The 27,376-nt window shown below is 50.6% G+C and overlaps 1 protein-coding gene across 5 annotated transcripts in view; it reads right to left on the bottom strand.

Annotated features, from left to right (window-relative positions):
* Positions 1-10,039: 10,039 nt before the first annotated feature.
* FBXO21 (F-box protein 21) overlaps positions 10,040-27,376 on the bottom strand; it is a 49,360-nt gene continuing 32,023 nt past the window's right edge. For 3 of the 5 annotated variants that reach the window (XM_089894508.1, XM_022598187.2, XM_022598188.2), the window contains one exon: positions 22,521-24,829. In XM_089894508.1, coding sequence (XP_089750634.1) covers positions 24,642-24,829 — 188 coding nt within the window. In that variant the 3' untranslated portion in view covers positions 22,521-24,641. Of the gene's footprint in view, positions 11,841-12,562; positions 12,668-22,520; positions 24,830-27,376 lie in introns of those variants that run through there. The other 2 variants (XM_022598193.3, XM_022598195.3) reach the window with 2 other exon arrangements.

The following is a 27,376-nucleotide window of genomic DNA, read 5'->3' as shown; positions in this document are numbered from 1 at the left end:
TGCCGTTCAGAGTCGCCAGGGGCCTCCTGAAACCTGCCAGAGCAGCAGAGTCAGCCCCCTCCTGGTTGAAAATCCAGCTCCCCTTTACACTCTGTCAGGACACTCACAGAGCTGGGGCGGCACCTGGAATGTGCATTTGCAAAGCTCGCGGGCGGTTCTGAGACCTAGCCAAGCCGGGGAAATGTTGGCTGTGGGGGCATCAGCTGGTCCTAGCAAACTGGAAAGCCGCCTGGGAGACTGCATGTCAGGTCAGAAGGAATCTAGAAACCCAAACTGGCCTCTGGATCAAGAAATGGGGCCCTGGGCCCCTTGGGAATTACCCACAACTGCTGGACACAATTTTGTTCCGACTTAAAATATCTGTTCCTGGAATTTTATTATATTAAATTATCCAAGGATTAAATGCTGGGGCTTTTTGCTGGGGAGATAGAAAATGATGTTCTCATGGCTACATCTCCTCCCCTTTGGCATGGTTGCTCTCAGAGCTGGTACAGTACAGGTGGGCGGGGGTAAAAGCCCTGGGACAGTGCCCTGGGGCAGGCAGGGGGCACGTGGCCTGGCTCTGCCCCTCGGCTGATCGCGGAGAGACTCCCAGTGTATGGGGTGAAGGGAGGTGGTCTTTGCTCCATCGTCTGTCTACCCAGTCAACTTCATCTCAAGCTCCGCTGGCCACGGTCAGTTTCTAGACTAGCATTTGTGCTGGTCCCTTCTGCCAGGAACTCCGCTGCTCTCCATTTTCCCGTGATCGGGGCTCCTCAGATCTCAGCATAAACATCACCTCCTTGGAGAGTCCTTCTCAGGGCCCCCATCCGCTCTCCTGGGTCTGCTGCCATACAGGCCACCTTCTCCAGCCAGCGGGAGCTGGAAGGCTGGGTGTGATGAGCACAGGGAATTTGTTCCTGGTGCCAGGGCTTGGAGAAAGAAGCGGGAGCTCCTTGTGGCAGCAGGAATATGCGGGCTTGCTTGTTCATTCATTGATTCATCGCCCATTTATCGAAGGCCTGCTGTGTTCAGGGGCCTGCCTGGGGCCTGGAGCCACACTTCTGCTCTTAAGGGAGTCCTGGAGGAGTGGGAGACAGACACACAGGAGGTGACAACGCAGCGGGGTAAACAAGGCCCCGCAGAGATCTGGAATGTTCAAGCTGGAATGGCCGCTGGAGAGACTGTTAACCCCTAAGCTGAGCTCTGGGGAGTCCATGACTGTCCCAAACTGTGGTCCCAAAGGGACATGCCAGAGGCAACTACTGGCTGGACAGAAGTACCTGTGAGGTTTGGGGGCCCTGAGGTCACCCACCCTCTGCCTGGGCTTTGCCTCCTTCTCTGGCAATGATGCACACACACGGCAGGGCTCTCTGCACACAAAGCCTGCTGCCACTGTTCCAGGACATCAGGCCTTTAATTCAATCCTGCTAATGGCGTCAGAGCACCAAGGAGGTCTGGAGCGCTGCGTGGGGTCTGGCTGGGCTGATTGGATCTGTTGTCTGGAGCCCTGGAAGAGGGGGCACCCTGTGTGGTGATCTTTATCCTCCCCCTCACTCAGTGTGACCTTCGGAGAGCTAGGGAACACTTTGGTCACCAGGCAACTGCCTCTCTTCTCCCAGAGGAGCTGATTACAAACAGTGGCTGCAGTGAGAATGGCTGGTACCTGTGAGGCCACCAAGGGCAGCTGAGCCCAGAGATGGTGAGGATGGTCTTCATTCGTCTAAGGGAAACAGACTACCGAACCACACTTGGGCAAGTGGCTTTGCCTCCCTGGGCCTCAGTTTCCCATCTGTAAAGTGGGAATAACAATGGTGCCTTCTTCATGATGTTTATGAGGGTTAAATGTGGATTCACATATCTAAAGGGCTTAAAACAGTGCCTGACACAGGAAGTGCTATCCAGTGGGGTGCAGGTAAACAGGCCCTGAGAAAACAGAGGAAAAGCTCTACTTTGCAACATTGCCCATTTCCCTGTTGTAAATACTCCCACCATGGTCAATTTCAAGGTACCAGTAATTGAACAATGGGCTTGCAAAATTCCTGAATGTTTAATAATTCGTTCTTGCAAGCTGGTCTGAGACAATTCAGCACACCACTACACAGTAGGCTGTTATTATGATTCATATGTTCATTTGTCCATTCATTCATCTATTCACTCATTCACTACTGAGTGCCAGGAATTCAGATACTACAGTGAGGTAGTCTCTGACCTCAGAGTCTGGAAGGAAAAAGATAGGAACAGACCATCATTAGTGTGTACACTACTGGGTACCCAATACATGCCCATTTTATATTTTTTAATTTTTAAAATAAATTTATTTATTTATTTTTGGCTGCGTTGGGTCTTCGTTGCTGCACGTGGGCTTTCTCAAGTTGCAGTGAGCGGGGGCTACTCTTCGTTGCGGTGTGCAGGCTTCTCATTGCGGTGGCTTCTCCTGCCGCGGAGCACAGGCTCCGGGCACGCGGACTTCAGTAGTTGTGACTCGCAGGCTCCAGAGCGCAGGCTCAGCAGTTGTGGCGCACGGGCCCAGCTGCTCTGCAGCATGTGGGATCCTCCAGGACCAGGGTTCGAACCTGTGTCACCCGCACTGGCAGGTGGACTCCTAACCACTGTGCCCTGGACCAGGGAAGTCCTGCCCATTTTATTGATGGGAAAACCAAGGTGTTCAGAATGGATGGTAAACCAGAATCAGAGTACACATATGCACTTGTGTAAATGGCAGTTCACCCGTATTGCCCTCCTGGCCCTCTGATAACTTAGCTTGGGGGGGGGGGTGTCTCCAAAGGGTTGGCAATGTTCTGGGAGCAACAAAACACTTTTCTTAATTTGGGGACCACTGACCCTATGAAAGTTACAGGGATTCCAAGTGCCATCTTGCTTGGCCTTTGACTTAGAGCAGACCACACCTAACCACTTCAAACAGGTGAGGATCAGTGCTGCTCTTGTAAATAACGTCCAGGGAAGGAAGCCCCAGAAATGGCTACACCAGTGTCTTGACTCTGAAACAGCTTTTCTCTTAAGCTCACTTAAGCTCCTTATGCTGGTCTCATATGTCTTGGTCTCTTGGTTTCAGTGTGAATGGAATCAGAGAAGAATCATCCCCAATTTGAATTTTGAATTAAAGGTGTCCTTTTGGTTATCTTTTATTTGTTTTACTTATTTTTTTGTTGCTAATATATTTTTTAACATCTTTATTGGAGTATAATTGCTTTACAATGTTGTGTTAGTTTCTGCTGTATAACAAATGGAATCAGCTATACATATACATATATCCCCATATCCCCTCCCTCTTGCATCTCCCTCCCCTCCCTATCCCACCCCTCTAGGTGGTCACAAAGCACCTCCCTGTGCTATGCGGCTGCTTCCCACTAGCTATCTGTTTTACATTTGGTAGTGTATATATGTCCATGCCACTCTCTCACTTCGTCCCAGTTTACCCTTCCCCCTCCCTGTGTCCTCAAGTCCATTCTCTACGTCTGTGTCTTTATTCCTGCCCTGCCCCTAGGTTCTTCAAAACCATTTTTTTTCACATTTCATATATATGTTAGCATACAGTATTTGTTTTTCTCTTTCTGACTTACTTCACTCTGTATGACAGACTCTAGGTCCATCCACCTCACTACAGATAACTCAATTTCGTTTCTTTTTATGGCTGAGTAATATTCCATTGTATATATGTGCCACATCTTCTTTATCCATTCATCTGTCAATGGATATTTAGGTTGTGTCCATGTCCTGGCTATTGTAAATAGTGCTGCAGTGAACATTGTGGTACATGACTCTTTGAATTGTGGTTTTCTCAGGATATATGCCCAGTAGTGGGATGGCTGGGTCACATGGTAGTTCTATTTTTAGTTTTTTACGGAACCTCCATACTGTTCTCCATAGTGGCTGTATCAATTTACATTCCCACCAACAGTGCCAGAGGGTTCCCTTTTCTCCACACCCTCTCCAGCATTTATTGTTTGTAGATTTTTTGATGATGGCCATTCTGACTGAGGTGAGGTGATACCTCATTGTAGTTTTGATTTGCATTTCTCTAATGATTAATGATGTTGAGCATTCTTTCATGTGTTTGTTGGCAGTCTGTATATCTTCTTTGGAGAAATGTCTATTTAGATCTTCTGCCCATTTTTGGATTGGGTTGTTTTTTTGATATTGAGCTGCGTGAGCTGCTTGTAAATTTTGGAGATTAATTCTTTGTCAGCTGCTTCGTTTGCAAATATTTTCTCCCATTCTGAGGGTTGCCTTTTCTTCTTGTTTATGGTTTCCTTTGCTGTGCAAAAGCTTTTAGGTTTCATTAGGTCCCATTTGTTTATTTTTGTTTTTATTTCCATTTCTCTAGGAGGTGGGTCAAAAAGGATCTTGCTGTGATGTATGTCATAGAGTGTTCTGCCTGTGTTTTCCTCTAAGTGTTTGATAGTGTCTGGCCTTACATTTAGGTCTTTAGTCCATTTTGAGTTTATTTTTGTGTACGGTGTTAGGAGTGTTCTAATTTCATTCTTTTACATGTAGCTGTCCAGTCTTCCCAGAACAACTTATTGAAGAGACTGTCTTTTCTCCATTGTATATTCTTGCCTCCTTTATCAAAGATAAGGTGACCACATGTGTGTGGGTTTATCTCTGGGTTTTCTATACTGCTTTTGGTTATCTTTTAAACAATCCTTTCTCACCCGAGGCACCCTGATCTTTGAAGCTAACCTTGGGTGATGGTGTGCTGCAGGAGACGGATTCAGATCTAAGTTGCATCCCAGCTCTGCCACTCCCCGGGTGGTGTGGCCTTGGGCTGGTTCCTTTGAAGCTCTGAACTTTGATGTCCTCATCTGTATAATGGGTCCATAATCCCATCTTTACAGAGATGATTCAGCAAGGGTGAAATGGCTAGGAGGTGACAGGGCTGGGATTGGATGCTGAGCCGGCCACCTGCAGGACCATGAACTACCCAGCAGGGCAGTACCACTGGCTGGGATCCTGCCACCTGGTTCATCTTAGCACCTCCGCAGCCAGGGGGTGGGAGTGGGGGCAGGCACAGCCACCTCCTCCCTCCCTCCCTGCCTCCCCTCCCTCCTGGGATGGCTGCAAGTACCAGTGGGACCCGGCTGAGGGCCTGGGAGGCAGGGTGATAAATATATGCTGGGGTTCAGAGTCAGCACAGCCGATAATTTGGGGCTTATTTGTGACAGGATGCAGCAGGCACGTACCATCTGGGCCAGCTGGGGCAGACGGAGGGCAAAGGCAGGCTGGGGCGGGGTGGGGGTGAGGGCGGAGGTAAGAGGTGGGCCCAGGTGCCCCACCGCGCACCCCCCTCCCGAGGCTGTGCTGACTTGGCAGTGCCCGGGCCGCTCCCGCTGACTGGGCACGCTTCCCAGATGTCCACCCTCAGCTGTCTCCGCAACCCTCCCAGGGCTGGCTATGGACAGCCGAGATGGGAACCAGATCCAGCTCTACCCTTCATGGAGAAAGATGTGGATGTGAAGGAATGACAGGTTCCCAGCTGCTCTTTCAAGGCTCTTTACACAGAGGAAACATGCCCTCTGCCCAAGAGACTCCAGCGTGGGGTGGGGGGAGAGAAAGGTGCTTTGGGGCTTCTGGGTCCTCCACTGCATGTAGAGGCAGGTGAAAATCCTGGACAGGGTTTAGTGTTTTGACCTGGCAGAGGGGCTGCTGGGGGGAGAAACCGGGGAAGAGGAGCCCCCCTCCCTCCCCACATTGCAGTGGGCGGGAGCCAAGTTGGGGGGCTCGGGGGGGGATTAAAGAGCCCCTTGGAATTGGCAGGCTCGACCCTCTCATTTTCACCAGGGAGGAAGCTCAGAGGGTCAAGGTCACATAGGTCTAAACCCCAAAGAGGGAGGGAGCATAAAGAGGGCCCTGGACCTCAAGCCCAGCCACCAGATGTCACAGGGTGAGGGGAGGCCTGTGGATTTCTGGGGGGAGGGAGGCAGGTGGGGACAGGAGAGTCTGTGCTGGGGGCGGGGCTCAGGAACAGGGGCTTCCAGAAGGAGGCATCCCTCCCAGGGGACCCGGGAGGCCAGGGCAGAAGGCGAGGGCACAAGTGAGACAGCACTGGGGCTGCCCTGAAATCCACGGGGAGCCGCGCGGGCTCAGCTCCTGCGCTGCGCACTCCAGGGCTGAGTCGTCAGGACCCTCGGGAGGTGCGTGGTGAGGCCTGAGGGTTGCCTGACAGCACAGGCCCCTCCCCTCTTGGGGGGCTGTCTCGTGGAGCCAGGGTGCAAGGTCAACATCACGCGCAGCCACAGTCATCCTCAAAAATCCCCTAGTGACCATAAAGTCTGGTCCTTACAGGTTTATGCACACAACCCTGTGCAGGACATACGCGTAACATCTAAAGATGCAAACGTCCAGTAACAAACCGCGCACGAGCACCTGAGTATGGCAAGACATAATTTTAAAGAGTATTTTAAGCTTAAACTGTTCCTTTTCCTTTTCTTTCTCCTCCCCTCGCCCCAATCCCTCTAATACTTCCACTAAAAGCTCACAGCTCCTGGCGGGGAACCATAATTCAACCTTAGGTTGACCTAATCTTTGTACTTAATCTCTCCCCAGAAATTTATTAATTTCAGAAAAACTCAGCAGTTACCTGCCAGGACTCGGAGCAAGTTCTGGACCGGAGTTCTGCTTCCCTTAAACGGCAGGAGTTCCCACACTCGGGTGTGTATAAGAGTCCCCCAGAGCGACTGGTGCAGTGGGCTGGGGTCTGCATGTGTCAGAGGCCCCTCAGGTGCCGGTGAGGCCGGGGCCAGCAGGACGGAGGCACCTGTGGCCTCTCACTGCCCGGGAGCATCTAAATCCAGAGCTGGCCAGGGACCGTCCGCCCTCTCCCCTGCTGACCCCTGCTCTCTAACCCCATCTTACTGGTCCGGCGTCCAGCGTCCAGAAAACTGGGGGTGGTGAGGCGGTGGAGAAGTAACAGATCAGAAACCCCACCTTGGGGGTCACCTGGCCCCGTTCCTACACCTTCAACGAATTCCTTCGGTTCAGTGCATCCCTCTGAGGGGGAAAGGCGGTGACGCTGTACCGGCAGCTGTTACCAAGCTGGAGAAAACCCACATCCCCCCAAGCTGCTCTGCTCTTATGTCACCAAAAAGCATCTCCCGTCAGGCCTCAGCAGCTATTCTTAGTCTGGAGAACACACCTCCGCCTGTTAGAAGTCTCTAGACTTCAGCAGGCTTTTTATAAATCACTTATAAACTCACAGACTGCCGGACGCTGGTTAAATACTTCTTTCTTGTAGGCAGAATGTTCGAAGAGTCTCTGGGGTGGGCGCACCTTCCGCCCCAGGGAAACTTGTAGATAATGTTGTAATATCAGCAATGATCACTTCCATCGATAGAACCTGCGCGCAGCCCTTCAGTACTAACAGCAAACAGGGGCGTGCATTGTGTGTGTCGAGCTGTGTGTGAGTGATTTCGGAGGCAGGTACAGTGCCGTGGTCACAGTGCAGCTGAAAGACCTGGGTTCAAATCCTGCCTCTGCCGCTTACAGGTCACGTGACCACGAGGAAGTCACTCTGCTTCTCTTTGCCTCTGGGTAACCAGGATACCCACAGATTCGAGGATGCTGCGCTGCTGTGAAGGTGACTAGACCTTAAACAGAGTCTTGGAGCAGCGCAGATGAGCCTTCCAGGGTCTGCGCTGCTCCTGACGTAGTGATGAGCAGGCACGCTCCGCGGAGGTCCTCGTCTCTCCGTCCAACCACAGGAAACGGAGGCCCCCGCCTCCAGGTTAAATGACCAGCCCACGCTGGTTAGTAACAGAAGCTTAGCTTGAACCTGAGTCTGGTCCACTGCAAAGCGCGGGCAGTTATGACGCTCTGCTGCCCCCTAGGGCATGCGGGGGTGGAATCAGACACCATCCAGGCCCGTGGGGCTCCCAGCCTCTCTGAACCTGTGACCCAACGAAAATCAGCCCACTCCATCCCCCCCGGTGGGGGGGATGGCCATCTTCCTCTGCCATCTGTTTCCTTCCCCCTTGAGACCTGGAGTGCCCCGTCGCTGAGCCTCAGTTTCTTCATCTGTAAAGCGGGTTGATAATAACGGCATCCACTCTGAAGGGTAGCATGAGGATTAAATGACATGGCTTTTCTGAAGGCACGGTCCCTCACCTTCTCCTACTGGCCCCACCAGGGTGGGGGGCCATCTTCAGCCCCCTGGATGAGGCAGCCCCCTCCAAGACCAAGTGATGTCCAAGATGTGCCAAGGCTGGGAACGCTCACATCTTTTCCTGGGTCTCCCCACCGAGCTCTTGGGGTATCATCTTCGGCACAGATCCTCTGGGGACTCATGCTGGTTGTTTGGTTGCATGAACGTCTCCCTCGGACGCTGAGGCTCGGCTGATGTCCTCACTAGGAGGAGGTGTCCAGGAGAATCAGAATGACGCTGACCTCCACCTACTCCCCTAGCCCCCAACCCCATAAACATTATGGAATAACCCAACCAGCGTGGTGAAGCACCATCTGAGGACTTGATCCAGGCGTTTCCCACATTTTTTTCACATCTGCGAGGGGAGACCACACTTGGTTGAACTCACTGCAGGGCCAGTGCCTATTGCTGGCTCCAGGAGGGAGTGAGGACCAGAGAAAGCACAGAGGCACGACCCCCAGGGTGCAGCCTCTTCCCGGCCCCTCCAGTCTGGCGGTTCCCAGTTATCAAGGGGGCTCCTCACTCCATTTCTGGCCTCATCACACCCTGCAAAGATGATGGAAGCAGAGCGTCTCAAATGTGATGCTCCCAATAGGGGTTGAAGCTGCTCAGGGGGTTGGGGGAGAGGGAACAGTGTGCCCAGCTGCTAGTTTACTTACTGGACTAGAACGAATTCCCCTCACCTCACAAGTTTTCCCATCTCCTGCTGGTGCATCATCCAGCGACCAGTCCTAATCTCTCCTTTCTGGGAAGTCCTCCTTCCCTGTCCTCACCTCGCACTGCCCACTTCCCTCTCTGGAAAGCTACAGAGTGAGGGTAACAGGAGCCGGGATGCAGAACCAGTGGGGTGCACTGAAAGTTCTCTGTAAGAGTCTTGAGCCTGGCAGGTAGCAAGAATTCAGCCAGTAAGGAAGCAGTGCAGACAGATGACACAGTTCAGTGTGCAGCTCTGAGAAAACCTGGAGCTGGAGATTCAAATTGGGGACGAATTAGGATATTTGTCATCAGACCCAGGGAATCTGGGCTTTGAGACCACTACCCAGTGTTGGGGGTGAAGGGGACTTGGAATCTTCCGTCAGCAGAGTGACTACAATTAGGGTTCAGCTGAGGTCCCTGGAAAAATCAATTCCTGGCCAAAGAGCAATTTGCAGCACTCTGCACTTGGAGGTGGGGGAGCACAGGCTTGCTTGGGTGGCACAATACTCACCCCAGAGGAGTTAGTATTTAGTACAGAGATGATGAAGTAAAGCAAAGTTATGTGTTTTTATCTGCTTTGATCCTGTATCATATTGGAAAGTAATCCACGTATAGTTTGTGTTTTAAGCCTTTGAAACGTTTGCAAGAATTTGAAATCATCTAAGAGAAAGGCTTCGTGATTCCATTTTATATGAACTGGGTAATCAGTTACTGCCAGATTATTTTTCCAATTGTGGTAAAATACACATAACATAAAACTGACCATCTTTAACCAGTTTCAAATGCACCGTTGAGTACAAGTGCATTCACGTTGCTGTATTGGATAGATCTTTACCTTGAAAGTTATAAGAGAATTTTATTGCATCTGCAAACAGTATGAAACTGTGAAGTTAAGACTTACCATATTTTCTTTTTTTTTTTTTCTTTTTTTTGCGGTACGCGGGCCTCTCACTGTTGTGGCCTCTCCCGTGTGGAGCACAGGCCCCGGACGCTCAGGCTCAGTGGCCATGGCTCACGGGCCCAGCCGCTCCGCGGCATATGGGATCTTCCCAGACCGGGGCATGAACCTGTGTCCCCTGCATCGGCAGGCAGACTCTCAACCACTGTGCCACCAGGGAAGCCCCAAGACTTGCCATATTTAAAAGTTCAACTTTGTAGATGTATGAGAATTTATGGTACACTTGGGAAGGTTTTGAAAAGTGCTTAAGGAGAAATCAAATTTATTAAATGCATTGGTGCACTTAAAATACCTAAGGGAATTTAAGTGGTTTTTTACAAAAACAAAAGTTATTGTAAAATATAGTCAATTTATAAGCAAAATAGTAAGATTCAAAAATTCTACACAAAATCTTAAGAACTGGTGTTTCAAATCTGTATTTGTCATAGATAGAACATTAACTGGAAAAAACCAACAGAGTTCCCTGAATAATCTTACACAAAAAGCCTTTCAGGCACCAAAAAAAACCCTGCTGACAAATAAGTGCTTTACAGCCTTCAAACCATTTATACATAAAATACCTCACGACTCAGTGGTTCCCAAATTTGAAGCCTGGAGGACTTGTTCAAATACAGATCGTGGGCTCCTCCCCAGAGGTCCTGATTCCGCGGGTCTGGGGCCCAAGAGCCTGCATTTCTAACGAGTTCCCAGGTGATGCTGATGCTGGGGGACCGGGGACCAGACTTTGACACCCGCTGCACTAGACACACAGAGGCCAGGCGTTACCATCGTCAGCTGTGTGGCCTTCGCTAGTTATCACTGTCCTTTGGACCTTAATTCCCCTGGCTCCAGCACGAGAATAACAAAAGGGCACTTACCCTGCAGGGTTGCCGTGAGGGTCAGAGAGACGTGCATGCAGGGCTGGCCCACGGTGGGCTTGCAGTGTGTGGGAGAGATGATTGTATTATACTGCTCAAATCCCGACATGGCCTCATAGCCTGGGTGCCTTTTATGGCCTCCATCCTCCCAGCATAGGGCTGTGCACATAGTAGGTGCTCAAGAAATACTGATGGCAACTACGGGGACTGCCCCTTCCCCATTTACTGCGGACAACCAAAGCTTGGTCGTTATTGCTCCAGGCAGCCTCACCAGAAGCATCTGGCTCTCGGGGTTTGCTTTCTCCACGAAGGTGGGGCAACTGAAGATGCTCACTGGCAGAAGGCGGCAGGGCTGTCTTGTCTGTGCTGCTGGTGCCCGCAGCTGTGGCTTGTAGGCATGTGAGATGCTCTCTGTTGAATTCTGAGTGAACTGAAAGGCAATGAAGGATTCAGAGCACGGCCGTTGGTGGTTTCAGAGCACGAGCCCCTGCTGCAGGACGGGGATAATCAGACCCGCCGTACTGGGAGGCTGCAAGGGGCAACGAGATGGGCCATGTGTGCATGCTGGCCAGAGGGCACAATGTCAAGGCAACACTGGAGTTTTCTTCCCTGACTGTTCTTGTGTAAGAAGCTTCTGCCATTTCACCCCTCACTCACGCCGTACTGTGTCCAGCTAGTTCTTGGCTCTAAAATGCAGAAGACAGCACATGGGCTTCTCTAAGATGGATGTGAGGAGACAGATGACGCTCCCCAGCTGGGGTTCCTCAGACCCCCGGTTCCCTGGAGTCTAGGTTTTTACTACAAAACTTCTCCTCGAGGATTCTGCACATTTGGTTGGAAAGCGAACAGGGAAGACTGGGAAGCCACAGCAGGAGGAAATGTATTAAGCTGCCTTCTCTTTGTGCTAATGAGCATTTATTTATATGATAATGTAATAATACAGCATTATTTAGGTTATTTAGGATCTGTTAGACTGTGAGTGAAGAATGCTTGTTGTAAACATCACAGACAGGTCTTCTCCCTTTTATCCAGAAGTTGGAGATGAGCATTTCCAAGGTTGGCACAGAAGCTCAGCAGAGTTGGAGTCTGGGCTGGCATTTCTATTAATTCTCCGGGCCTCCCCTCACGGCTGCCATGTCTTTTGATGGTATTCAGTACGCAGAGCTGAGTAGTTGCAACAGAGACTGGCCTGCAAAGCCCAAAATATTTACTATCTGGCTCTTTATAGAAAAAGTTTTTCTATCTCGGCTTTACCGTGATAAGCCCCACTATTTAAAAGACAGAGGGGGGTCTGCTCTCAGGTTGGCAATACTCTGGCTGGGAAGATGACATGCACAAAAAAGAGAAGACAATAGATACACCCATGACTAGAGTCTGTATGTGTGGAACAGTTTGGGGGTCAGCTCTTGAACTGGATGGCCATTTCTCTTTTCCTTCTAAAATTATTTCTTCTACCCAGTGCTGCCTGAGGACACTTTCCATTGAGTTTGGCAAATGCCAGGCGCCACGCTAGGTGCAGGAAGTACACACATCACGGTGATCCAGCCCCTGAATCTGCCCTTAAGTTGCTCGAAGTGTTCTGGGGGACACAGGCAAGAAATGAACATCCCAAGCGGCAAGTGCTCTGACAGGGGTAAGCTCAAGACGCTAAGGGAGCGGGGTCAGGCTGGCGAAAGTGAGGAGGTTGAAGCTGCCGAGGGCATGGCCGCGACGTGGGAGGTAGGGTGTCCCTGCAGAGGGAACAGCCCATGCGGTGGCCCAGAGGTGGGCGTGTGTGGAGAAACGAGGGAGCCTGTGACCCAGGGCTGACGCAGAGTCTGTGTGCTAGAGGGCGGAGAGCTGCCCTCAGGAGTGTGGGCTCTATCCTTGCAACTCCCATCGAGCGAGGGATTAACTGGAAGAGATACGTACTTTAAAGATCACCTTGGATGCAGCTGAACTTTCAAGGCAGGAGGCAGCAGGGGCCTGGACCAGGGTGGTGGCAGCGGGGATGCACCCAGGTACCCTCTGCAGGACCTGGTGGTGGATGAAACATGAGGAGTAAAAGAAGGGGTGGTGAGCCCTTCATTCAATTTCGGGATTCAGCAGACCCCTCCCGAGGGGGGGGGGGTTCCCGTTTCCCTCCGGACACTTCCCCAGCACAGGGTGGGAGGCCACACAGCCGATTTCCCTCCTAAGACCCCTCTGATTCACCCAGTGAGTCTACTGTCTCCTCTTTGGCCTGACACTGCCACCGATGGGGAGATGGCAGGGCGTTCCCAAGACCTGGATGGTTCTAGGCCCAAGGGAGGCATAGCCTGTCCTGGTCTGTGCAGGCGAGGAGCCATGTCCTCGTTCTCTGAGTCACTTACTGGAGCCAAGGAAGACCAGGTTTGTTCAGCAAACACTATCCCAAAGAGAGCGTGTCGGAAGACACAGCCTCTCTCCCGTGACTTTCCCAGCCTGTTCTGTTCTGGTGGATTTGTGGCACATTCCACAAGGCAGCAACGTATGGCCGAATCCGAGCCGTCTGAACCCCGCCCATCCCTGGGCCACCGAGGGGGAGGGGCACTTCCATTTAAAATAAAACGATGACAGCGAGGCAGCGTCTCCAGGCAAACAAGCAGGTCCCCCGCAGATGCAAGGCTTCTGCAGGTGGAGAGAGAAGCTGATCGCAGAAAGATCTCCGGATCGGGAGGTGCAGTGGGTGTGGACAAATCTCCCCCAGCCTTCAATCTGTGCTGCTCAGCCAGAGAAATGACAGTAGTAGTAAAACAAGCTGGGAATGGATTTTGCTTTCTTCTGAGTCACCCGGGGGAGGAAAATGGAAAATTACCTCTCTCTCTCTTTCCCAAATGGGACACTAGTTCCTTGGAGGGGACAGCTGAGCCTGGGGCGTGCAGCCAGCTGGCAGGATCCCTGGGCCATCTTGTGCGGCGGCCGCTCTATTCTGGCTCTCTGCGTGCGCCCATTCTGCGTCTCCTCCTGGCAGGTCACACGGTGCCGGAGCCTAATGAGCTCTTAAGGCCAGTGATGCAGCTGGTTTTGGGGAGCTGTGCAGCCTGACCGGGGGTGACATGCTGAATGGACCTTGCCCAGACAGTGACACTTAGCAGAGTCTGTCACTCCCAGAGGAAACTACAGAACATTTGCCCCAGCCCCCTCACCCCAGAACCATCTGTTTGTCTCTATTACCACATGACTATGCTACTGGGAGGGAGATTTCCGCCTCCTCTCCTACCGGGCTCAGTGCGGGGGAACTGCAGCTCCACACATCAGAATATGCATCTCAGCCCTGGAACCAGCCCTCTGTCCCCCCCTTCCACCCCACCCCCCCCCCAGCTCCAAGCAGAGGGCAAAACCAAAGTAGAATAAGCAACAAATGATAAATGGTGCTTGGACGCTTTCTAATTAAGAGAAAAGTTAGGTGGAAGACTTAACACACAGGGAGGAAATGGAGCTGTTGATAAATAACACACCCACATAAACGTGTGACCGAGTCACCATCCTGAGAAACCAAGGACTCAACAGGTGGTCCTCTGAACATCTCTGGCTGGCAGCTGCTAATCCCTGGAAAGGGAAAAGGACGATGAGCACACGAAGAAATCATGCTTTGCCAGGGGGTCACAAAGCGTGTGCCCTGAGTCTACCCTCCTGACGTTCACTAACTCCAGCCACGTGTTCTCACTGAAACTTTCTCACAAGCACCATCACTGAAAACTGCCAACATCTTCAATGGGAGGGGTGCCTTATTCTGTCTCCAGGAGGGTAAGGAGGTGAACTCCACCAGGAGACTTGTTATCTTAGTTTGGGCTGCTTTAGCAAAAACACCGTAGACGCATATTTCTCACTGTTCTGGAGGCTGGGAAGGCCAAGATCTGGTGCTGGCAGATCTGGTGTCCGGTGAAGGGCATGTGTCCTGGTTTGTAGGTAGCCAGCTTCTTGCTGTGTCCTCACATGATGGAGGGGGTGAGGGAACAGTCTGAGGTCTCTTTTATAAGGGCACTAATCCTATCACGAAGGCTCCACCCTCATGACCTAATCACCTCCCAAAGGCCCCACCTCCTAATACCATCACCTAGGGGGTTAGGTTTCAACACATGAATTGTAGGTGCAGGGGTGGGGGGGTGACATGCCAACAGTCAGTCTATAGCGGCTATAAAGAGCAGCTTGGAGTCAGGCACAGATGGGCTGGGATCTGGGCCCTGTTCCTTCGTAGCTGTGTCATCTTGGGCAAGCTACTCAACTTCTCTGAGCCTTAGTTTCCCCGTGTAAAACTGGGAATATTCCTAATACCCCCAGGACTAGCAGAGAATAAAGGCTCAGTAGAGTGTGAGCTCTGACCCAGTGTGGAATGTTTGTGCTTTTTGGGAGCGTGTCCTATCACAGGAAGGTGCAGTGACTCCATCTAACATTCTAGAAGCATTTGTCTGCCTCTTCTGTGTCAGCCCCTGTGAACCCAGACAGGAGCAGGTGCGAACACTGACCTTGTAATGTCTCCCTGAAAGTGGAAGGAAAATCTGCCTTGTTGCACAACGGAACGGAAGATGCCAGCCAGCCTGGGGCGCACGAGCTCCTGCTCACACCTGGGGCTAAAGAGCCACGGCATTACACCTATGGCCGCCTCGGGTGTCAATCACCCACACATGGAACTGGGCTATCCAAGGCTTGAGAGGACAGTCCCGTTTGGGTCTAAGTCTTGGCTGACTACGTTTTCCATATTATGAGGTCCAGGTCCTGAAAGCAGAGGGTGAACGGATTCGCCAGGATGGAGCACCTCAGCCCCAGGTGCTAACAGACAACCTGCCCAACTGGATTCAAATGTGTGTAACCGAGCAGGACGCTATGGGGCCTTCCCGGGTCAGACCCCTCCCCATCTCCTCTGCTGAAGCTCCTCTCTGAAGTACCTGGATAACAGTATCTGATGCACATTCCCTGAGCTGTTTTACAGATGCTAAAACTCCCACCAGATGGAAGATGTCAACTACTTGATGACCATGAGCACGGAGCCCCCAGGTCTCCTGGAGCCTAAGGACTGATAGTTAAAACTCCAGTGACATCGCCCCATTACCTCACCATCACCCAATCAGAGAATTGTGCACGAGCTGATCACAGACCCTGGGACGCCCCTCCATCACCTGGCCTTTATAAATAGTTTCCTGAACCCCATCGGAGAGTTTGGGGTTTGGGGGCATTAGCTGTCCTGAAGTCCTTGCTTGGTGCCTACAAATAAACACTGCACTTTCCTTCACCACAACCTGCTGTCTGTAGATGGGCTTTACTGCGCGGGTGAGTGGACCCCAGTGTGGTTCAGTAACATGCATATGAGCAAAGCTGACGTTTTGGGGAACAAAAACCTAAAACCCCAAAGGGACACAGGGAAACTTTTGGAAATGGATACGTTTATCACCTGGATTGTGGTGAGGGGAACACAAGTCTATGCATATATCCAAACTCACCAAGTTGTATACATGAATTATACGCAGTTTTTATTTATTTTTATTTATTTATTTACTTTTGGCTGCACTGGGTCTTCACTGCTGCACGTGGGCTTTCTCTAGTTGCGGTGAGCAGGGGCTACTCTTCATTGTGGTGCACGGGCTTCTCATTGCGTTGTCTTCTCTTGTTGTGGAGCACAGGCTCTAGGCACGCAGGCTTCAGTAGTTGCAGCACGCAGGCTCAGTAGTTGTGGCTCATGGGCTCTAGAGCGCAGGCTCAGTAGTTGTGGCGCATGGGCTTAGTTGCTCCGTGGCATGTGGGACCTTCCCGGACCAGGGCTTGAACCCGTGTCCCCTGCATTGGCAGGTGGATTCTTAACCACTGCGCCACAGGGAAGCCCTATATGCAGTTTTTAATATATACCGATTATACCTCAATAAAGCTAGAGGAGGGAAAAGCAACTTCCTTTAAAAAGTCTTTGCAGCCTTCGGGCTTCCCTGGTGGCACAGTGGTTAAGAATCCGCCTGCCAATGCAGGCGACACGGGTTCGACCCCTGGCCCGGGAAGATCCCACATGCTGTGCAGCAGCTAAGCCTGTGAGCCACAACTACTGAGCCCGCATGCTGCAACTAATGAAGCCCACGCACCTACAGCCCGTGCTCCGCAACAAGAGAAGCCACCGCAATGAGAAGCCCACACACCTCAATGAAGAGCAGCCCCTGCTCACTGCAGCTACAAAAAGCCCGCGCGTGCCAACGAAGACCCAACACAGGCAAAAATAAATAAATAAAATAAATAAATTAAAAGTCTTTGCAGCCTTGGAATAGGGTTTCCCCAAACTTCAAGGGTGCAAACTGCTGGGATGGGGAGGGATAACACGTCCTCATTTTCCCTCAACAAAGTCAATGTGAGTGAAATAGAGTGGCTGAAGGTGGTCAGGTGGTTGTCACAGCACAGTTGGTGAAGAAATAACGTTCTTAAATCCCAAATAATGAGGGATGATATTATTAGCAAGATATTTTCTGAGGTCAAGTCCAAAGGCTCAGGCTCTAGTCTCTGCTCTGGGACCCATGCCAGATCAAGTCACTTTAACCTCGATGGGCCTCATTATTTCTCTTTGTAAAATAACAGGAACCAGGGCTCTAGCAGCTGATTCTTAAGGGGTCTGTTAGCTTTCAGATTCTCTGTGGAAACGGTTTCATACGAAGGCAGTCACTACCCAGAAAGTCTTATAACCACACTTAAAAAAAATCCTACTTTTATAAGAGGTAAGTAACTCTCTAATCAGGTTTTTTTTTTCTTTTAAGGAACAGGTTCTAGGAGATTCTGGGGTCAAGTCAATAAACTAAGGGAAGACAAAGCAACACCCATCTAAACAGGTCTTTGGAATAACATTTTAGCACCTGCAGGTGACAAAAGTGTACTTATGTATTCACTACAGCTCCTGGCACAAAGGTGGGCACGTTAAAAGACACTCCAAGATAGGACAGCAGTGGTCAACCAGTAGGAAGGAAAAGACAGCATCTCTTTCCAAAGCTGCCTCCCAGGTGGGGCTTGAATTCTCAGTGGGGCAAAACTAATTGTTGGGGGGAGTGAAAAAACGATTACTCTTTTGATATGTAAGGCACAGATACGCATACAATGCCTCAGTGGATATACAGTGAGGTATTAAAATTTCACGGCAGTTCGCAGCACCTCTATTCACAAGTGCTAAAAGGTGAAAACAACGCAAATGTCCATCAACAGCTGAATGGATAAACGAAATGTGGTCTATGCATAAATTATTACTTGGCCATAGAAAGGAATTAGGTACTGATTCATACTACAAAGTGAATGGACCTTGAAAACATGATGCTAAGTGAAAGCAGCCAGTCCCCAAATGCCATATATTGTATGATTCCCTTTACATGAAATGTCTAGAATAGACAAACCCATAGGGATAGAAAGCAGACTGGGACGGGGGTGCGGGGAGGCTTGAAATGAGGAGCTACTGCTTCCTGCTTCATGGGGACAGGGTTTTATTTGGGGGCAGTAAAACGTTTTCATCTAGATAAAGGCGGTGGTTACCCAATATTGTGAATGCGCTAAATGCCACTGACTGTACACTTTAAAATGATGAATTTTATGTTGTATGAATTTCACCTCAATTAAAAAAAAAGATCAAAACAATTTCATGGGGTGAGGGCTATTAGGAAAAAATTATCTTAAAAGGGTCCTGGAGTGGGGGGCGGGTGTTACTGGAAAAAAGGCTGAGAAGGACCGGGGTGGAGACAGGTAAAAGATACTGTGGGAAAAGCCTTCTGCACGGGAACAGCCAGGACAGACCATCAGCACATTGTGACGGGAGATTATGAAAGATTTCCACAACCCTGAGAAGATGGTCTTCTAGAAATAGGAGAAACTCAAAACTCTCATTCAAAGTGCTCTCTTAATTTTCCCCAGATTCAACGACTTCACTAAGAACATTTCCATTAAGAATTCTGTCATTTTCACATAGTGTTTTGGGGCAGGAGCCCACTGTGGCCCCCTTTGCCTGGCAAAGCAATAAAGCTATTCTTTTCTACTTCACTCAAAAAAAAAAAAAAAAAAAGAATTCTGTCATTTTAAGAGAAGTAGATGGAAATTCGATCTAAGCACACAAGGAGTCTAGAACGAACTGGTTCTCCCCTCCACATTTTTCTTTATTCTGTACAACTTCTTTTCCTAAGTTCAGGAAACAACCTGCTTTAGCTCCTTCTACTCCCCGGAAGACACTGACATCACTGTCCCCAGTTTTTGTTTGGTTTGTTTTTTGTACAGCGAAACAGGAAATGGCGCTTCCTATGGAAAAATCAGCCCACTTTGAACTTAAAAACCAAACCAAAAAAACCCCCCAAAACAAAACCACCACCCCTGCAAGAACTGCTGTGACAAACACTAAACTCTACGGTGTCAGCTTAGCAGGCGGGTGGCTAGGAGGTTGGAGGGTGTTTGGGGTTATACTTGGTTAAATTGCTGCTTATAATTTGCAAGGTGGAGCCTCAGGCACTGTAGCGAGCCTAGAAGCTGTCAAAGATACAGAATACAGGGTACTGGCTGCTCTCTGCAGCAGCTGGTAACAAGGTACCTGAGAGACGGATGCTCAGGCAAAAACGTGCCGGTTTAGAACTAAAACAGCAGAGTCAGAAATGCCAGGCTTCCTACGTTGGGAAAGGCACTGCTTCTGGACACCATGGCAAGAGACAAGGATGGAAATCAGTTTGAGCAACGAAGGCCCCTTAGACACTTGCCCGTTCAACAGTGAGACTCGGCTTTGACTAATAGCAGAGTCAGGCGGCCGCCACTAGGTCAGGAAGGGACACGCACCAGGCAGAGAAGCTAGGAAATAAAGTGGACTTGGGAGTTCTGGAAAAGAACTCTGGGTATGATTACCTGTGCAGGTAGTAGCCTGCTAAGTTTTTGAGGGAATTGTTGCCAGAGGGATCAGAAGCTTGAAAAACGAAACAAAGTCTTGGACTGGGGCTGTGAAAGCTACACAGCTTGCAGGGAGGGTGCACCCGCAGCACCCACTTGTGAGGCGACCAGAATGGGCCCTAGAGGGCCGGATGGGGTGCGGGGAGCAGTGGACGAGGGAGTCCCTCCCACAGAGCACACTCAACCTCCCGCGTGCCCCACAGGGGGGCGGCTTCACGACGCCCACCTGCCCCGCAGTATTTCATCAGCCAGCGCCCAGGGCCTACTGTGTGTCTCGTTCTTTTTCCAAGCGGGAGTTTTCATTGCATTTCCCTGCCTCACCAGTGAATGGGAACTGGGAGGGGGGTTATGGACTGATGGGGAGGACGGCCCAGCTGGGCAGGAAGTGGGTGAGAGGCACAGACAAGGCGGGGACCCCAAACCTTTCACTTTCCCCACCTGGCACACAGGAGGCCACCGCCCAGCCTCCTCTGGAGTTAGGGCGCGAGTCAGTGACTTGAGTTCCGGCGACTGAGGCAGAAGTACCTACGGGTGTGGCTCACCCCGTGAGGTCTCCGCGCCGCCCCCCCCCCCCCCCCGCCAAGGCCATCTGTTGCGGGGAGAACCGGTTGCGGTGGCAGTGTGGCCTGCAGGGACCCCCGCTGCTGGTGGTCGTGCTGCGGCAGGAGCCAGCAAGACGTTTCTGGACTGAGCTGCCCACAGCCTGGTGCCTGGAAGCCCCGCCAGCCTGACTTCAGACGCCGGCTCCCTGGGAGGGAGCGTGCCCTGCAGGAGAAAGGCACACCGCCTGACCCCCTCTGCCCCCTCTCCTCCACCCTGGCCTCCCTGGAGGAAGGTGAGGGCAAGTGGGGAGCGCTGCCCCCAGCCCCAGCTCAAGAGCCCTCCAGACATGCCCCTCCACGCTCCCGCCCTCCCGCTGCACACCAGGTGGCCCGCGGTGCTCTGGGAAGCCACACCCGGTGGGCCTGGGTCTCCAGGTGACTGCGTGAGGGCCGCCCGCCAGCCCACTCCCCTGCCCCGTGTTACGTGAACAAGAAAATTCTTCTGTGTTCAAGCCATCGTACATTTCTGGGTCTATTTATTACAGAACTAACATTACCCTAATACAATCATTGTTAAATGGCCGTGATACATTTCTTCTGTAATTGCACATAAGTTTTAGTCACCAAAGGAATGTTCTATTCTCCCAAGACTCTATAAATTTTCAGAACTGAAACGCGAGAAGTTAAGGTTGCAGCCAGGCAAAGGGTAAAGACACTTGCGAGGTAGTTGCTGAGGTTGTCGGCAGTCTGGGTGTGGGGAGCTGGGGTTCAGAGGTCAGGTCCCTGGGTTCACAGCCAGGCTCCCCACCTGCGAGCAGTCCGCTCAGGGAACTAGGCGGGCCTACACCTCAGCAGGGGTCAGCGGACTGCAGCCCACGGGCCAGCCGGCCCCATCCAGCCTGTGGACTGTTTCTTCACAGCCCTCTAGCTAAGAATGTTTTTTACATTTTTCAAACCGAAGAAGAATACGTGACAGAGACCTTACACGGCCTGCAAACACATTCACCGCCCGGCCCGCGTCTTGCAGGGTCGCCGTGAGGATTATAAACAGTTGAGGCTGGTGCCTGGCTTAAAGTGAGCACGCAATGCAAGGTAACACCTGCAGTACAGCTGTTAATGTCTCCAAAACCAGACTGCCACAGAGCCAAATTCTGCATTCCTTCTATGTGAACAGTCTCTCCTTCCCTCCAAAAATCAAACAAAAAACATGAAGAGCTACAGCTTGATTATTACGGCCACAAGACGCTTCATCATGAAAAGGCTGCTGGCACTCCAACTTCACTCCCTTGGAACGTGAACGAAGGGAAAGACATGTCCCCCCCTTTACAGCAAAGGGGCCTGGTGGTAGTGGATGAGAGTCCAGGACATGAAAGCGTGACTCGGTTTAATACCTTAAGAAAGACTCAGATGTTTTAAACGTAGAACGAGACTTTAAGTGGGTATTAGAAAATGTAAAACTGATTGAGCAAGAGTATTGATGCTGGTTTTTGAAATAACATGACTTTGCAATGTAAACGCACTTCTGATGGAGAGCTATTAACGAGGCTCGGACAGGGACACCACGAAGCCAGCCTTTCAAAATCCGATTAGATGGATCATGTTTTCAAACGAGACGCTTCGCAAGACTGGTCTGCTGGTGACGTGGACTAGGTTTGGGCATAACTGACGTCTCGCTGAGACTGTGTTTCCCAAAGCAGGTCTGCAAACCCTGGGCCTCGGGGATGCCGTGCACATGCAGGTGTGCTGGGGGAGGAAAGTTCTAGGGTCTTAGAAGTTGGGAAGACACCACTACACTCCCCTCCTGGAAAGTCACAAAGTACAACAGCATGTGAAAGGCTCTGAGAAACACCGCAGTGCACGAAACTGGTGACGGCTCAGCTGTGACCATCCCTTTCCGTGTCGTGTGTGACAGCACACGTGTGACAGCGCTGGGAAGCGGCGCTCAGCGGGACGCTGTGGAAAACGCCGCATGCGTGCAGCTATCGGGTCAGCATTAACGACACACCAACTCTCAGTGAAACTCTCACTTTACAACGCGTAACTCGACATAATCAAAAGGCTGCAATCTTTGCGTCACAGCCGGACACTCTCAAGATGACTAGCCAGCTCGAAAAATTAACGTTTGGCAGGTGAATCATAATATAAAGGTGCTCTGTCCGCTCACTGATGTAAAGAGAAATTCAGTAGAGCCAATTTTTGCATATTTCAATCAGAATGAGAACTGAGAGAGATTCTGCTGTTGTCACGGCCGGGCTTTCTGTTCGGGAACGAAACCCGGCAGGCCATTTGTGTGGTTTCTCTGGATAAGTTCCATTTATTAATCATTGTACAAAAAAATCTTGGCATTCATTTGAAGAGAAAAGAAGTTACTATATCCAAATATTTAATATTTCAACATTGTGAAAGTTCTACTTTTATAACAGGGGTTTTTAAAGTGGAGATAACGTTTCGAAAAATTGTAAAAAGAAACTTATGATTTATTAGAGTACAGGATCCAAAACACATTTTTAGAAAAATATAAAGTGCCCAAAGACCAACTTACACAGGTGACACAGGCTTCCTGGAGCCAAATGAAGCATTCATGAAGAAACACATTTAGAAACAGTCTAGATACATATTTACAGGGGGTCAGTAAAGGTAAAACCATCTTTCTTGGCTTCGATGTTACTCTAAGGAAAAAGGAAATCAAACCAGAAAACCAACAACTGTAGCTCGCAGCACGCGCCAGATTCTTAGTGATGCATCTCACTAACATTAACGCCATAGTATCTAATTTTCACCTTTAAATGCGAGTAGTGTAAAACCCCCCAACCTCAGACGGGCCGGGTGTTGTGAGTGGTCACAATTTCAAATGCAAGTCCAAATCATCTGACTTTGGATTGGACAGATGAGGAACACGGGTCCTGGACCGGAGCTGATGGGGGCTGGAGGGAGCTGGCTAGCCAAATCCCCATCTCTTTCCTATAACTGCTCAATAGCTGTCACTTGCTAGTAAGTGGTCTCAGGTGGCTTCCCCAAACCTTGGTCATCCCAGGGTTTCCAAAGGGTAAACGAGAGGCAGTCATCAAACGTGGTGTGACAATACTGCATGCAAATGGTCAGACAGGCAGCGAGGCGTGGCTGGATCACAGCCCCCGAAAGTCTCATTCACTAGAGCAACTGGAATCTTTTAAACTTAGAGTAAAGTAACTAGGTCCTAACTCCAGAAGTTAGCTGCTACTGGTTAACTACAAGGTCGGCCCGCTGGAGAAGGGACAGGTCGAGAACGGCGGGAGTCCGGAGCCGAGTTAAGACTCGGTACCTTCACGCTCAGGTACCACGAACATGGAAAGGACCGGTGCCAGCAGAGCCTGGCTATGCAGCCGGACTCCCCAGCGGCTTGAGCACAGACTTCCTCCTGGTGCTTTCACAGCAACGGTAACTCGAGAACATGGGCCACACTCACGTCTCCTTTCCCACAGGGCACACGCTCTTAAAATTGGAAATATTCCGTTTATTTCTACCCCGCCACATTCAAAAAGGTCCTGAAGTGATTCTAAGGACGGACAGGGAGCACGAAAACTCCCCTTTCCTTTTTAATTTCTAAGTTTCATTATCTCTTCTTTTTTCTGGTTATAGAAGTGAAACCTCATTCCCAGGCCTTTGGGGACCACGGAGTACGGTGTCTGAAAGCAGACATTTTAACAGCACATTGTACTGCCTACTACAAAGAAAACTCATCACCGATTCAAGATCTACTTACAATACTGGAGTAGATTTTTTAAAAAAACCACTTATTTTAAAGGGAGGAAGAGCAGATGAATGTGGAAAACCCCATTCACAAAGGCTATTATTAATTATGCATTTTCTCAAAGAATTTTATGTAATAAAATAGAAAACTAATAATTCGTAGAGATATGAGCGTAAATCCAAGAGACGAATCCGGAAGGCAAAACTGTGTCATTCTCTCAATTCAAATAAAGAAAAGGATAAATGCCTGAAATCTGTTTCAAGAATTAGAAAAAAATAAATCCCAATGCTTCTGATTACCATTAGTTTGTTAATGACTCCAGAGCTAAGATACTGCCAAGATCACCTAGAGCTTCAGCCCCGGATCGGCACTAAATTCAGGGTAAAAAGACAGATGATCCTGACTAAGGAGTGCACATATTCCACAGAGAAATCAGAGAGAAACGACTGCAAATGGACAGCCCCATCTGTCCAGCAAATGAAACGTTCTGAGGCGATGTAGACAGACACAATGGGAAGTGAAGAAAAAGAACGGTTATAAGAGTGTCGACTGTGAGACGTCATGAAGACAGCATGTCACGAACTGTCACCACAGGACAAGCATACAAGCCATGCCACTGAACACAGTGCCTTTCAATGAATCACTAGTGTAGGCGGAGAGCAACATTGTCTTTGCAGCTGGAGGAGAGCACACGTGATTTAAACTTAGTAGGAGGCAATCAGCACTACTTGTTAAGTGGCTTTCCCGGTGGTGTGAATCCAGAGGGATCCGTGGAGACATCTCCGTCCGGAATCCTGTTCTCTTGGAAAATAGCAGCAGCAGCAAAGGTACAATGTCCCCCTAGACTTTACTCCACATTCTCTTTCTTTGCACTGTAAATATTCTGCACCGTTTCATAGACAGACTCCAGATCCTCTGGGTACCGGATTTCTAGCTCTGCGTTCGGGATGTAGTGAGTGCCCGTGAACTCGGAGAAATAGCGTCCGACGTCAGGGTGTGAGATCTCCTGAGGCTCCACGTTATACTCCAAGTTCTCTGTTGGCAGAGAGGCACACGGATATTCTCATTAAAGCTGATTTCTGCAGCATCTTTTATCCAGAGACCCTCCTATCACCCGTTCTGAGTGCATTTTTGAGGGGGGGGGAAGAAAAGACAGACGTTTATAGAAGTCAGAGGAGGAAACAGGAAAAGGTGGCACGGCGAGGCCACTGGAGGATGGAGGGAGGGAGCTCGGGGTCCTCCTCCAGCTCCGCAAGGAACACAAGTGTTTTCCTTCTCTCTGAGCAAAACTCCAGCAGTCCCTCGGGGTCTGCACACTAGGGGCTCAGCAGGCTTCTCTGACCTTATCCAACACAAAGCCACACGTGTGGGCCGAGGGTGGCCTAGCCTGCTCGGTTCTTGCCAGCGGTGAAGCTTCTGAAGCCGCCTGAGCAGCCGCTCGCACGTCTCTCCCTGTCGTCCTCCTCCTCCCAGTCTGCTACTGGGAACCGCCCTCCCACCACCCCCAGCACCCTTCAGTGTTTCCAAGGGCGAGGACCCGGCTCACAGGGCTGGCTTGGGGTCCGAGAGGAGGAATGAAAAATGGCTCGTACCTCTAGACCCTACAGGGATATGGGCTGTGGCACCTCTATCATCTCTTAGGAAAACCACACTACCTCCCTTCCGTGTTCCCCGTTTTGCCACTAGAGAAAGCAATAGAAAATAAGACTCCTTTAAAACGGAATGAGAAAAAAAGAAGTGATAATACTTGCGAGGTATTTTAAAGCCTGAAATCCTCTCAGATGGCCTCTCCCTCCCCAAGCTATTTGAAAAACGGCTCCTCCATGGGACCAAGGAAAGGACCGTGTCTCGTGGGCCCTTCCTCACTGGCCATAGAGCCCTGGTCCTAGGCTGCGTGTGGCCCCCAGTCAGGAAAGGCCACCCCCACCCTCCATGTCCTGGACCAGAAAGGAGGTGCCCAGGCAGGCCTCCCCGCTCTGACTGCGTCCCAGATCAGTATGAACCATACTTAGCGCCTATTGCCAAAATCAATTCAGGGAGTCTCTGCGCGAGCCTAGCTGATGGGCTAGCTAACACCAACGGTGCAGCAGGTTATCTCTTCAACAGCTCGTTAAACATCCTGAAACGCATGTTCAGGACCTTCGGTGCCCTCCACCCAGAGTACACAGGATAAACACAAGCGCCTTTCGGAAGCCTGCCTGTAACAGATGTTTGTCTTTCAAGAGAGGGGGAAAGACTTTGTAATCCAATCTGTAACTTTTTTTTACAAGATGGGAGGATTTAAAGAACTTTTGTGCTTGTAGTTGTTTTAGGCTGTTTATTCAGACTACAATTGCGGATGTAGCAGTTTGAGAAAACAACACCTTTATGGACATCACATACCAATCACGAGCAAAGATGAACGTTCAGACATTACCTCAGCATCGCTTAGGAGAGCAAAAAATGTAGCAACAATCTAAATGTCCAACTGCAGGTCACTATGTAAATAAATGATGGCACATTAATTCAGCAAAATCCTAGACAGCCAGGAAAACGAGCAACCTGTTTTCAAGACGCTATGGGGGAAGTGGGAGGAAAAACACATTATCACTTATAAAAAGCCAGGAAGGCCACATACCTGCGTTGCTACGTGACATGCACATACAGCTACACATTTTACGTGAACTCCTTTAAGCTGGGCACGTACAGCGCGCCAGGCACCGCGGGACGTGCACAGCCTCCAGCTCACAAGGCTCCACGAAGAGCTCTGGTCACACGCCCTCTTGCGGCCGAGCTGACAGGAGCAGGAGTGAGGACCCTGCCCAAGGATTCAGCCGGGGCTCAAACCCAGACGGCCCAGTTCCAGGGCTAGGGAAGCAGCTGAAGAGAAGCGTCCCCGTGCACTGTCCCGCCAGCAGAGGTCAGGGAGGAGGGGCTGGGATAGACCAGAGGGGCGGGCCACGGCTGCCTCAGAAGGCAGGCTGTGGGGACGGTGCTCTATGAGCTCTGACCTCTCCCTACTGTTACCACCAGAGCTCTGGGGATGGTTTTACTTCCTTCCTTACATTTATTTTCAACAAATGTTGAAAAACAAAAAAACCAAAAAGTTGGATGCTTTAAAATGCCACTGGCTGAGAAAATCCGCTGTCTTGCCCCCTCCCCCAGTGAGCAATGAGTCACGGGCATACCTGCCTTGGGGAGGCACAGGGGGATGCAACCACAGCCTGGGGCCTGAACCCGGCCAACTGCCTTCCCCTGTCAGCTGTTCTTGCCCCAGAGATGTTCGATGGAGGGCAAAGAACCTGGGATAACCCCCGAGAGATAAAAGTCCGTTTGGTCCTCATCCGGGGGCCATTCTGCTTCTGACAGGATGCTCGGCAACGTCTGAAGACATTTCTGGTTGTCATGATTGGGGGCTGCTGCCGGCATTGTGTGGGCAGGGGCCAGGGTGCCTCTAAATCAATGCACAGGACACCCGCCAACACACAGCTGTCTGAACCAAAATGTGCCCAGAGCCTGCTCTGAAGAAAGCCAGACACATGTTTCAGCATCACTTCTCTCCCTCTCTTTTTCTCTCTATGTATCCTTAAGCAGCAGCTTGGT

This window comes from Delphinapterus leucas, chromosome 14 (assembly GCF_059928025.1).
Source record: "Delphinapterus leucas isolate spDelLeu-1000000601 "Yukka" chromosome 14, BTC_Dleu_Yukka2, whole genome shotgun sequence".
Lineage (NCBI taxonomy): Eukaryota > Metazoa > Chordata > Mammalia > Artiodactyla > Monodontidae > Delphinapterus > Delphinapterus leucas.
This window is presented reverse-complemented; position numbering and strand designations above follow the sequence as displayed.